Source organism: Salmo salar, chromosome ssa28 (genome assembly GCF_905237065.1).
Source record: "Salmo salar chromosome ssa28, Ssal_v3.1, whole genome shotgun sequence".
Taxonomy (NCBI): Eukaryota; Metazoa; Chordata; class Actinopteri; order Salmoniformes; family Salmonidae; genus Salmo; species Salmo salar.
In genome coordinates this window covers 25895791-25907997 of record NC_059469.1, presented here as the reverse complement: position 1 = coordinate 25907997, position 12207 = coordinate 25895791, and the positions used below count along the sequence as shown (strand labels likewise).

Below are 12207 nucleotides of genomic sequence, written 5' to 3'. Positions count from 1 at the left end.
TATTTTACCTCCTCGTATGCCTCCATGAGGATTTGTGCTTCCGACGGGGAAAAGTACGCGGCTCTAGTTGCCATGGTAAATCAGTTAATCTGTGATCTGTGGCGGGGTCTATTTGAGTGAGCCGTGAGCGCGCACCTATCCAGGATTGGTTTCACCTGGCTTAATGAATCCGTGTCTGCTCATCCTGGCTTGGTCTTTGTGCAACCAATTAAGCCTGGACGCACATGTTTTGGCTTCATTGAGCTCAGCTGAGTCATTTATCCCGGATGTCTTAATTCTACTTTTGTGCAACAGGCCCCTGCTTTAACTTAACACTATTATCTCCTCTAGTCCCTGAGAGGACCTTCAAGGCAGTGCAGTGTTGAATCTCTGCCGACCAAGGGGAATGAAGTGTTAATTTCTGCTTACAAGAACAAAAACCACTGGTTCTGATCAAGTTAGAGTTGATTGTGTGTTGTCCAAAGGCACTCCTTAAAGGAATACCAAGCCGGAGAAGGGTCATCATTCTCCATTGACCCTAATGTCTCTCTAACACACTAACATGTCCTGGGAGAGTAATGTTACAGGAGACTAGTGGGAAACCTTAGATCGCTTAGACCCCCCCCCCCCAGGACGACAGGAGTTATTTTACACAGCATAAGCAAAACAAGACAGAAAATTCACATTACACTGCCTGAAAATTAGACGATAACCTGTTTACGTCCTGCTGTTTGGTTGTTTTTGCACATTCAGTGAACACTTCCTTGAGTTACAGAACAGATACCTTCCGCGTGGGTTCTCTGTATTCCCTTGGCTGCTGCATTGTTAGCTGGCATCTTACCTATTATTGTATTGAACACAGGCGTTGGACTACTGAAGATGCTGATGGAGCTCAATGTGACACATTAAGAAACCATCTTCTATTATGGAGACTCTCGAGGTGGGCCCTTCACTTAAGATGGTTTCCTTTAGTGCTCTTATGGAAGATGTCTGTCAGGGCTCTGTCATGATTTTATGTGGTCCTGGATGGCTCAGTTGCAACGAGATTATTGTGTATTCCTGGGACCACCCATAGTTGAAATGTAGACACACTTGACTGGAGGTCGCTTCGGATAAAAGCCTGCTAAATGTTATATTATGTGCATGATTTGACGTCTGGCAACTTCAGGCCCCTGAATTTTTCCACTGTTAACGAAAGCGCTTTAGATATATGCTAAATACGACTAAAATAGGTCATAGAAATGGTTAGAATGGAGTCAAGGCTTACTGGAAAATACTTATCTTACTAACAAAAATATGTCACCAACATTTCTGCATCAACATGCCGTTCACCTGAAAATATATTTATTTAAACCTATTTTCAACATTGTGAAATCTTCTTCTTTAACTGGAATTAAAAGTTGAAATCGCTCAGTCTACTGGTTTGTCTAGTCACTGGCTGATTCAGAATCAGAAACAAATACTGTCATTCAAAACTATTTATAGGATTGTGTCAGTGTTATACGAAGCTAAACATTGAAATCACACCATGATATACAGTAGGTCAGTGAAATTGTTGAGTGAATAATGTGGATTTGGCCTACGTTCATTCCAACTGCAGTAAAGCGTTCCATGTGTAGACTATGCCCATTTGCTTATCGGTCTGAGATGCCGTCTGTGTATTCGGGGCCTGTATTGAAGTGGAGGACATCGTTGGTTTTATGTAACAGCTGCACCACCATGTGGAAAATAATAAAATGGCAAACAAGGATATATATTTTTTAAACTGTACACCTATTATTTATAGCCTTTATAGCCATGGATATCAATCACATTTTATTTGTTTGTCTCCTTTTGCAAATACCTTTATTACAAAGTGCAACCCGGTCCTATACCCAACACAGAGCGAACAGAAAGAAGCGACACCTTGCAGGAGTTGAACAACCCAAACACACACACCAAAAGTTGTGGCTACAAAATAGGATGACAGCAATCTTGAAGATGTTGCAGCACAGATGACAGGTGAGATATGTAGAATCCATAGAGGACTCATCTTTGTATCTGGCCATTGAGGCCATCTCCATTTTGAAGTCGTACATTTTCTTCACGATAGGCTGATACAGTGCCTTGCAAAAGTATTCACCCTCCTTGGCATTTTTCCTATTTTGTTGCATTACAACCTGTAATTTAAATTGATTTTAATTTGGATTTCATGTAATGGACATAAACAAAATAGTCCAAATTGATGAAGTGAAATTAAAAAAAATAACTTTAAATTTAAATGGAAAAGTGGTGTGTGCATATGTATTCACCCCCTTTGCTATGAAGCCCCTAAATAAGATATGGTGCAACCAATTACCTTCAGAAGTCACATAATTAGTTAAATAAAGTCCGCCTGTGTGCAATCTAAGTGTCACATGATCTGTCACATGATCTCAGTATAAATACACCTGTTATGAAAGGCCCCAGAGTCTGCAACACCACCAAGCAAGCGGCACCATGAAGACCAAGGAGCTCTCCAAACAGGTTAGGGACAAAGTTGTGGAGAAGTACAGATCAATGTTGGGTTAATTTTGTTTATATCTGAAACCTTGAACATCCCACAGAGCACCATTAAATCCATTATTAAAAAATATAAAGATTATGGCACCACAACAAATCTGCCAAGAGAGGGCTGCCCACAAAAACTCATGGACCATGCAAGGTGGGCATTAATCAGAGAGGCAACAAAGAGACCAAAGATAACCCTGAAAGAGCTGCAAAGCTCCACTGCAGAGATTGGAGTATCTGTCCATAGGACAATTTTCAGCTGTACACTCCACAGAGCTGGGCTTTATGGAAGAGTGGCCAGAAAAAAATAAGCAAACACATTTGGTGTTCACTAAAAGGCATGTGGGAGACTCCCCAAACATATGGAAGAAGGTATTCTGGTTAGATGAGACTAAAAGTAAGCTTTTTGGCCATCAAGGAAAATGCTATGTCTGGCGCAAACCCAACACCTCATCACCCCGAGAACACCATCCCCACAGTGAAGCATGGTGGCGGCAGCATCATGCTGTAGGTATAGTTTTCATTGGCAGGGGCTGGGAAACTGGTCAGAATTGAAGGAATGATGGATGGCGCTAAATACAGGGATATTCTTGAGGGAAACCTGTTTGTCTTCAAGAGATTTGAAACTGGGAGGGAGGTTCACCTTCCAGCAGGACAATGACCCTAAGCATACTGCTAAAGCAAAACTCGAGTGGTTTAAGGAGAAACATTTAAATGTCTTGGAATGGCCTAGTTAAAGTCCAGACCTCAATCCAATTGAGAATCTGTCGTATGACTTAAAGATTGCAGTATACCAGCAGAACCCATCCAACTTAAAGAAGCTGAAGCAGTTTTGCCATGTAGCCCAGTGGCTAGATGTGCCAATCTTAGAGACATACCCCAAGAGACTTGCAGCTGTAATTGCTGCAAAAGGTGGCTCTACAAGGTATTGACTTTGGGGGGGTGAATAGTTATGCAGGTTCAAGTTCAGTTTTGTCTTATTTCTTGTCTGTTTCACAAAGAATATTTTGTATTCAAAGTGTTAGGCATGTTGTGTAAATCAAATGATACAAACATCCCAAAAAAATCTATTTTAATTCCAGGTTGTAAGGCAACAAAATACGAAAATTGCCAAGGGGGGTGAATACTTTTGCAAGCCACTGTAACTCTTGATGACCCGGTTGGACATGACTCCAACAGGGTCACCATGAGGGATTAGCCAGTGAAGTTGGAAGGCCCACCCAGTTGACTGCATTAAAATGGTGGAAGCGAATACTGCCTTTTGGCCACTAAAGGCCTCTATCATCCTCTATGGGAGCCTCTCAACTGAATACCCCTTGCACACCCTCTCTCCTCGCATTCTCAAAACCCATTGGAGGAAAAGGTCAGAGGGGAGGGACCTCTGGCTTTCTCATTCAATGGGTTTTGAGAAGGTGAGGAGATGCTAACATAGTCAAGGGCCGATAGCCGATAGACTAGGAATGGGCTAATATCAGCCCCAAATACCATCCCAACCGATTGTCGGTCAGTCTTTAGTTGGCAGCACTTTTTACTATTTTCTTCACATTCATCATCTCTATTTGGCATGGTCAAGTTCCTTATTCTATACAGGTGTGAAGAGAAACTATTTCTACTCCATAACAACGGAAGTGATACATGTGTGTGTACATGTCTTTTGCATTGTTCAACAAAGTACCTGAAAGAAATCACGTGATGTTTGTTCACTTGAAGTGATTTACCTGAGAAAGTGGAACATGTAGACAGTTGAGTCCCAAATGGCACCCTGCTCCCTATATCATGCCCAAAAGTAGTGCACTACACACACAGGGAATAGGCTGGGGTGCCATTTTGGATGCAATCTTGGTCCAGAGTCTAGACGACAGGCAGTGGGTCTAGACAGGCACAATTCTATATGGAAGCAGCCAGGTTATCTTCCATTGCATTCTTTGGTTTCTCTCTGCCTCCTTCCTTCATATAATCTTCATCTTTCCTTTCTGTGCTTCTCCCAGTCGCTTCCTTCTGTTCTGTGCTTCTCTCTGCTTCCCTTGATTCTCCACCTCTTTGCCCCATCTCTGAATCTTTCTGTAAATTGCCTCCTCAGTCTCTCCCTTCCGTCTGTTCTTTCCTTCTCTCCTCCACCGCTGCTTCCCTCTTTTCTGTGACCCTCTCCTCCGTCTCTACTTCTGTCCGTTCTGCCTCCATGTCTTCCATATTTGATTCCTCATCTGAATCCTCTAGCGTAAGTTCCAACCTCTCCACCATCTCATCCATCTTTAGGAATGCATCTTCCTCCTCTCCCTGAATGTCCTTTTCTTCCTCAGCTTCCTCCATGACAAAGTGCTTTTCTGGTGTCTTCTCTTTCTCTTCGTTCTCATCCTCCATTGCCAAATTCTTCACAACAATCCTCTCCACCTTGTCTTGTCCCTCTCCGTCCACCACCTCGTCCCCCTCATCTTCTCCTTCCACCTCCATGACCCTGTCCTCCTCTCTCTCTTCCTCCCCTTCTCTCCCCCTGTGGGAGTGTTGGCTCTCCTGGCTGCTGCTCACAGCATCCTCAGGCGGAGGCTGCCAGAAGTCATACAGTTTATCCTGGAGGCAATACACACATTACTATAAAACATATCACATTGCTATCAAAGACATCACTACAGCTTACCCTGTAGGGAATAATCATAACATTATTCTAACACTTTTACTCTGCAATAATAAACACACAGCTCTGCGATACTATAGTTACTTCCCCGAACTAACTAACTACACACATACAGTATCAGTCATAAGTATGGACACACCTACTCATTCAAGGGTTTTTCTTTATTTTACTATTTTCTACATTGTAGAATAGTGGTGAAGACATCAAAACTATGAAATAACACATGGAATCATGTAGTAACCAAAAAAAGTAAACTTTTTTATATATATATATATTTTAGATTCTTCAAAGTAGCCACCCTTTGCCGTGATGACAGCTTTGCACACTCTTGGCATTCTCTCAACTAGCTTCACGAGGAATGCTTTTCCAACAGTCTTGAAGGAGTTCCCACATATGCTGAGCACTTGCTGGCTCCTTTTTCTTCACTCTGCGCTCCAACTCATCCAAAACCATCTCAATTTGGTTGAGGTCGGGTGATTGTGTAGGCCAGATCATCTGATGCAGCACTCCATTACTCTCATTGGTCAAATAGCCCTTACACAGCCTGGAGGTGTTTTGGGTCATTGTCCTGTTGAAAAACAAATGATAGTCCCACTAAGCACAAACCAGATGGGATGGCATATCGCTGCAGAATGCTGTGGTAGCCATACTGGTTAAGTGTGCCTTGAATTCTAAATAAATCACTGACAGTGTCACCAGCAAAGCATCCCCACACCATCACACCTCCTCCTCCTCCATGCTTCACGGTCGGAACCACACATGCGGAGATAATCCGTTCATCTACTCGGTTGGAACCAAAAATCTAAAATTTGGACTCATCAGACCAAAGGACAGATTTCCACTGGTCTAATGTCCACTGCTCATGTTTCTTGGCCGAAGCAAGTCTCTTCTTATTATTGGTGTCCTTTAGTAGTGTTTCCTTTGCAGCAATTAGACCATGAAGGCCTGATTCACACAGTCTCCTCTGAACAGTTCATGAGATGTGTCTGTCACTTGACCTCTGTGAAACATTTATTTGGGCTGCAATTTCTGAGGCTGGTAACTCGAATGAACTTATCATCTGCAGCAGAGGTAACTCTGGGTCTTCCTTTCCTGTGGCGGTCCTCATGAGAGCCAGTTTCATCATAGCGCTTGATGGTTTTTGCGACTGCACTTGAAGAAACTTTAAATTCTCGAAATGTTCTGGATTGACTGACCATGTCTTAAAGTAACGATGGACTGTCATTTCTCTTTGCTTCTTTGAGCAGTTCTTGCCATAATATGGACTTGGTCTTTTACCAAATCGGGCTACCTTCTGTATATCCCCCTACCATGTCACAACACAACTGATTGGCTAAACCACATTAAGGAAAGATATTCCACAAATTAACAAGGCACACCTGTTAATTGAAATGTATTCCAGGTGACTACCTCATGAAGCTGGTTGAGAGAATGCCAAGAGTGTGAAAAGCTGTCATCAAGGCAAAGGGTGGCTATTTTGAAGAATCTAAAATGTTAAATATGTTTTGATTTGTTTAACACGGTTGGCTACTACATGATTCCATATGTGTTATTTCATAGTTTTGATATCTTCACTATTATTCTACAATGTAGAAAATAGTACAAATAAATACAGATTGATTCCAGGCTTTATCTATACACACACACAATCTAGCTATGGCTTTATGTACTGTAGCTGTACTGTATCTATCTATGCATGTCTACCTGGAGAGGCCTGGTTCTCTGGACCAGCACCTGCCACTTGGTGTAGATCCTGGCCACAAGGTCCTTCACCTGGAGGGAGAAAGAGTGAGCGATGAGGAAGAGAGAGCGAGAGGTGGAGTGGATGAGGAAGAGTGCGGAGAGAGAGGAAGAAGAGGAGAGAGAGAAAACGAGGGGGGTTAAGAGCTGTTTAACTAGAGATAATATCACCATTAATGCATTTATGTGGGTTACAGTTCCCATAGAAATGTTGCCTATATGGAAGTGACTACATACCTTGCTCCTGTAAAGCATCTTCTCACTTTCCCTGATGTCACTTTTGATGTGTTTCTCCAGCTCAGCACTTAGCAACAACAACTGGTTCTTTTGCTCCGAAGGGAAGAACTCAAAGTTGGTGGCTTCGTTGGCCAAGGCCAGGAGGCTGTAGCATAGGTAGTAGGCCTGAAAACAACAATGTGTTCATTAGACACCAAACGGAAGAAAACAGGGATGACTTTGACTATTGGTCTCATATTATATATATATATATATATATATATATATATATATATAGTTGAAGTCGGAAGTTCACATACACCTTAGCCAAATACATTTAAACTCAGTATTTCACAATTCATGACATTTAATCCAAGTAAAAATTACTTGTCTTAGGTTAGATAGGATCACCACTTTAGTTTTAAGAAAGTGAAATGTCAGAATAATAATGATTTATTTCAGCTATTATTTCTTTCATCACATTCCCAGTGGGTCAGAAGTTTACATATACTCAATTAGTATTTGGTAGCATTGCCTTTAAATTGTTTAACTTGGGTCAAACGTTTCGGGTAGCCTTCCACAAGCTTCCCACAATAAGTTGGGTGAATTTGGCCCATTCCTCCTGACAGAGCTGGTTGTAAATGAGTCAGGTTTGTAGGCCTCCTTGCTCGCACACGCTTTTTCAGTTCTGCCCACAAATTTTCCATAGGATTGAGGTCAGGGCTTTGTGATGGCCACTCCAATACCTTGACTTTTCTGTCCTTAAGCCATTTTTTCACAACTTTGGAAGTATGCTTGGGGTCATTGTCCATTTGGAAGACCCATTTGCAACCAAGCTTTAACTTCCTGACTGATGTCTTGAGATATTGCTTCAATATATCTACATAATTTTCCAACCTCATGATGCCATCTATTTTGTGAAGTGCACCAGTCCCTCCTGCAGCAAAGCACCCCCACAACATGATGCTGCCACCCGCGTCCTTCACGGTTGGGATGATGTCCTTCAGCTTGCAAGCCTCCCCCTTTTTCCTCCAAACATAACGATGGTCATTATGGCCAAACAGTTCTATTTTTGTTTCATCAGACCAGAGGCATTTCTCCAAAAAGTACGATCTTTGTCCCCGTGTGCAGTTGCAAACCACAGTCTGGCTTTTAGCCTATCAGAAGCTTCTAAAGCCATGACATAATTTTCTGGAATTTTCCAAGCTGTTTAAAGGCACAGTCAACTTAGTGTATGTAAACTTCTGACTCACTGGAATTGTGATACAGTGAATTATATGTGAAATAATCTGTTTTTAAACAATTGTTGGAAAAATTACTTGTGTCATGCACAATGTAAATGTCCTAACCGACTTGCCAAAACTATAGTTTGCTACAAGAAATTTGTGGAGTGGTTGAAAAACAAGTTTTAATGACTCCGACCTAAGTGTATGTAAACTTCCGACTTCAACTGTATATGCACTTCCCTTACAAACCACTGTCGGTTGTGTGACCTAATGAACACAACCCTAGTTCTCCTGATTTAACCGGACAACGGGTGTAGTCACTTGGAACCAAGCAAACAAACCTATGCTGGGAGGGACTAGCTGCTGCTCTTGTCTAAAAATAAACTCTTATTTTGTTGCAAAACAAATTCTGTTGCAAAATGACCCTTATATACCCTGGTAAATAACCCTTTGTTGACCTGCTGGTCCAGGGAGGCACAGTCCTCTTCCTCCCGCTCTCTGTGTGTGTGGTGAATCCTCCTGTAGCGGGAGGTGGCCAGCCCCCGGAGGAGTGAGGAGGGCCGCATTCGGGAGAGATATGGACGCAGGTCTGACAGCTGGAACTCTGTGTTGGAGGGAATGTAAGTGCATCTGTTGTTCAGCAGCTTGGAGATGGCCGACACACTGAGGTGTCTCCTGAGTTGCTTGCCGCGCATGCTGTCTGGCAGGAGCTCAACCAGCCAGCGAAGGTTGTGGTGGTCCTCAGTCAGGGCAATCAGTGACATGCAGATCCTGGGCAGCTACAGGACAGGACAGGAGATGAATCAACATCAACAATCAGACAGGAGAAACACACACAGTGAGATGAGTTTACCTAACAAAGGAAAGAAATGGTGACAAGCACCATACCAGTGTCTACATAGTGAGCTCTAAAAGTATTGGGACAGCAGCTAGGTTTCCATCCAATTTGTGACAGATTTTCATGGGAATATAAAAAAAATCTGCATAGAATAACATGCTCATTTTCCACCAGAGATGTGTTTCCATCAAACTAACCTTTTGCGGATAAAAGGCTGTGCGCGATGACGTAGTGCACATAAAAATGACTTTTGCAGTTAAATTACAAGTGAAATGGGTTTCCATAGGGCCTCCCGAGTGGCGCAGCGGTCTAAGGCACTGCATCGCAGTGCTTCTGGGTTAAGTGAGCAGTGTGTCCAGAAGCAGTGTGGCTTGGCGGGGTCATGTTTCAGAGGATGCATGGCTCTCCACCTTCGCCTCTCCCGAGTCCGCACGGGAGTTGCAGCAATGGGACTGTAAATACCAATTGGATCCCACGAAATTGAGGAGAAAAAAAAGGGGTAAAAAGTAACATTTTATTTTTATATAAAATAAACAAATGAGTTTTCATTGCATTTTCAACTTTACTGATGGTTTTGTAACAAAAACTGTTGCATTATATTGCAAATGTGCCCACTCTAGTCTTGGCACATGCACTTTAACCAACAGCTCGCAGATGCAGTGCGGGCCTTCATGCATGATGAGAATATTATGGACACAAGAGCAAGATTATTTGTATTTGTCAAACGGCAGCTAAGCATTGACGATCATGTCACCAGAATAAGACCCTCGATATTCAGTGGAAAAGAGCATCAAGCTCATCACCTTGCACTTTCACCTAACTTAGTTCATCTGTAGCCTAATAAACAGCATGGTTTACAGATTGGTAGTGGGAGGACCACACAACATCGCGTGACTCCAAGTTTACTTAAATATGATGGTTATATTAATATTTGCTCATAAAAGCACTGCCATTTCTCACAATTTATTTTAGACACAAAAAGATCCCACCATGTCAAACAAACAAATTGTCTGTTGGCATTTATAAAATTGTACTGGCATTTCCTGTTTCCATCAGCCCGGTCGTGACTGACTTTTCCATGCGTCAGGTAATTCATCCGCATGAAATGGTTGGATGGAAGCCTGGTTAGTGACACATTTTGCGGGTTTTGGCTCTGGTCTACAGCACTTTGGATTTGAAATGATACAAAGTTAAAGGCACAAATATCATACCCACTAAAAAATGCTAACCTCTCCTGTTCTTGTAATGGTGAGAGGTAAGCATGTCTTGGGGGGATGCTATAAAATGCTAACCTCTCCTGTTCTTGTAATGGTGAGAGGTTAGCATGTCTTGGGGGATGAATTTTGTGCATCTGTAACTTTCTCACTCATCATTATTCACGATTCAATCAAGACTATCCGTAATCATGGTAGCATCCACATTAATGTAGAAGTGTTTAGAAACATATTCTATTCTTATTTAGAATAAAAGTGACTCCAAAATGTCACAATACATTATTTACCATTAATTTCTATTGGAAACAAAATAATCTCAAACACAAACAAAACAAACAGCAAATGTATCCAACAAGTTTGCAGTCAAGCTTGATGTAAATCATTGTGCGCTATGAATATGGGACCAAATATTACACTTTTGACTACTTTAATACACAAGAGAATTTGTCCCAATGCGTATGGTCCCTGAAAATGGAGGGGGGGGGGACTATGTACAAAAAGTATTATAATTTCTAAATGGTTCATCCAATATGAATGATAATACCCTCAAATGAAAGCTGACAGTCTGACCTTTAACCTCATCCAAAGTGCTAGAGTACAGAAACAAAAAACATGTAAAAACGGTGCATGTCTACATTCTGTCGTTAAAAAGGTCCTATTCCAAGACAGAGATGGATTAAAAGTTAAACTTTTTTTTAAATCCCATAGAGATCCTCTTAAATTACTATTGTAATTCCTAATTCAATGTCAAAATCTGTAATGAGTTTCTATCCAGGGGGAGGGCATTCCCACGCCCCGTCATCATCAGTTTAAATGTTTTTACTTTAGATTACATCGAATTGCACTTTTTAACGTTATCTTTTTTTACTACAAAACTTAGAAATTTGCCATTTTCATGTACTGTATGTAGACACTGGTATGGTACCAGAGATAATGAATATGATGTTGAAAAGTGGTGGACTGTCCCCTTTAAAGGCCTTCTAAACCTGCATGGTTCTCGGCCCCTGGCTAAAACAGGCCCTGGGCTTATCTCGAATTAACACAAGCATTTGTTACCCCTGTGCTAAGGACTCACACTTGTTTTACATAGACCTGGGCTAACGTACAAACAATACGCGACAAATACATCCTATCTCCGACATGCGTCCAATGTTACGTTCTATCTAGAGTCCTTTTGTTTTGTTTTACCTCTTCAGTGGCCACAATGTCAGTGGTGACATCACTGTGTCCTCTGGTGTAGGGCTAAATTGATCACATGTGCAAAGAAAGCCATCTGTGGCCCCAGTCCAGGCTCTAGCACTGCATTTACTTGGTTCTTGGCATTCTCTGTGGTGGTTGGGATATTGCTATTGGGCCTCTCTAGCTTCCACTCTGCTACTGCTCCTAGCAGTACCTGCGCCAGATTTGTGTTTCTCTCATAGTCTGTGGAGCACCGGACTTCACATCTCCCACTCCTCTGGTGTAGTGAGCAGTCACAATCACGTAGCTTTCTGTTACCCTGGAGGTCCACTCCTCTGGTGTAGTGAGCAGTCAGTCACATAGCTTTCCTTTACCCTGGAGGTCCACCGCTGGGGTGAGGGCAACAGAGGATGCCTTGGATAATTCATCGACAATTTTAATATTTTCTTGTTCATAAAGATCTGGCATGATTTTCATGCTGAAGTGGGTGCGGCAGGGGATTTCGTAGAATGGCTCAAGCACTTTCACCATATTTTTAAACCCTTTGTTTTCCACAACAGAGTATGGCCTCATGTCTGCAGCGATAAACATCCCAATAGATTTGGTGATGGCTTTAACCAGGTCTGATTCTGCAGCAAAGGGCTGCTTAAATGT

The 12207-nt window shown here is 42.1% G+C and overlaps 1 protein-coding gene across 3 annotated transcripts in view; it reads right to left on the bottom strand.

The window, feature by feature from the left end:
- Nucleotides 1–245: 245 nt before the first annotated feature.
- LOC106589757 (SMC5-SMC6 complex localization factor protein 2) overlaps nt 246–12207 on the bottom strand; it is a 42778-nt gene continuing 30816 nt past the window's right edge. For 2 of the 3 annotated variants that reach the window (XM_014180080.2, XM_014180081.2), the window contains exons 13-16: nt 8781–9101; nt 7118–7282; nt 6845–6913; nt 4208–5076 (exon numbers count right to left, since the gene is read on the bottom strand). In XM_014180080.2, the coding sequence (XP_014035555.2) occupies nt 4585–5076; nt 6845–6913; nt 7118–7282; nt 8781–9101 (1047 nt within the window). In that variant the 3' untranslated portion in view covers nt 4208–4584. Of the gene's footprint in view, nt 1649–4207; nt 5077–6844; nt 6914–7117; nt 7283–8780; nt 9102–12207 lie in introns of those variants that run through there. The other variant, XR_006762626.1, reaches the window with a different exon arrangement.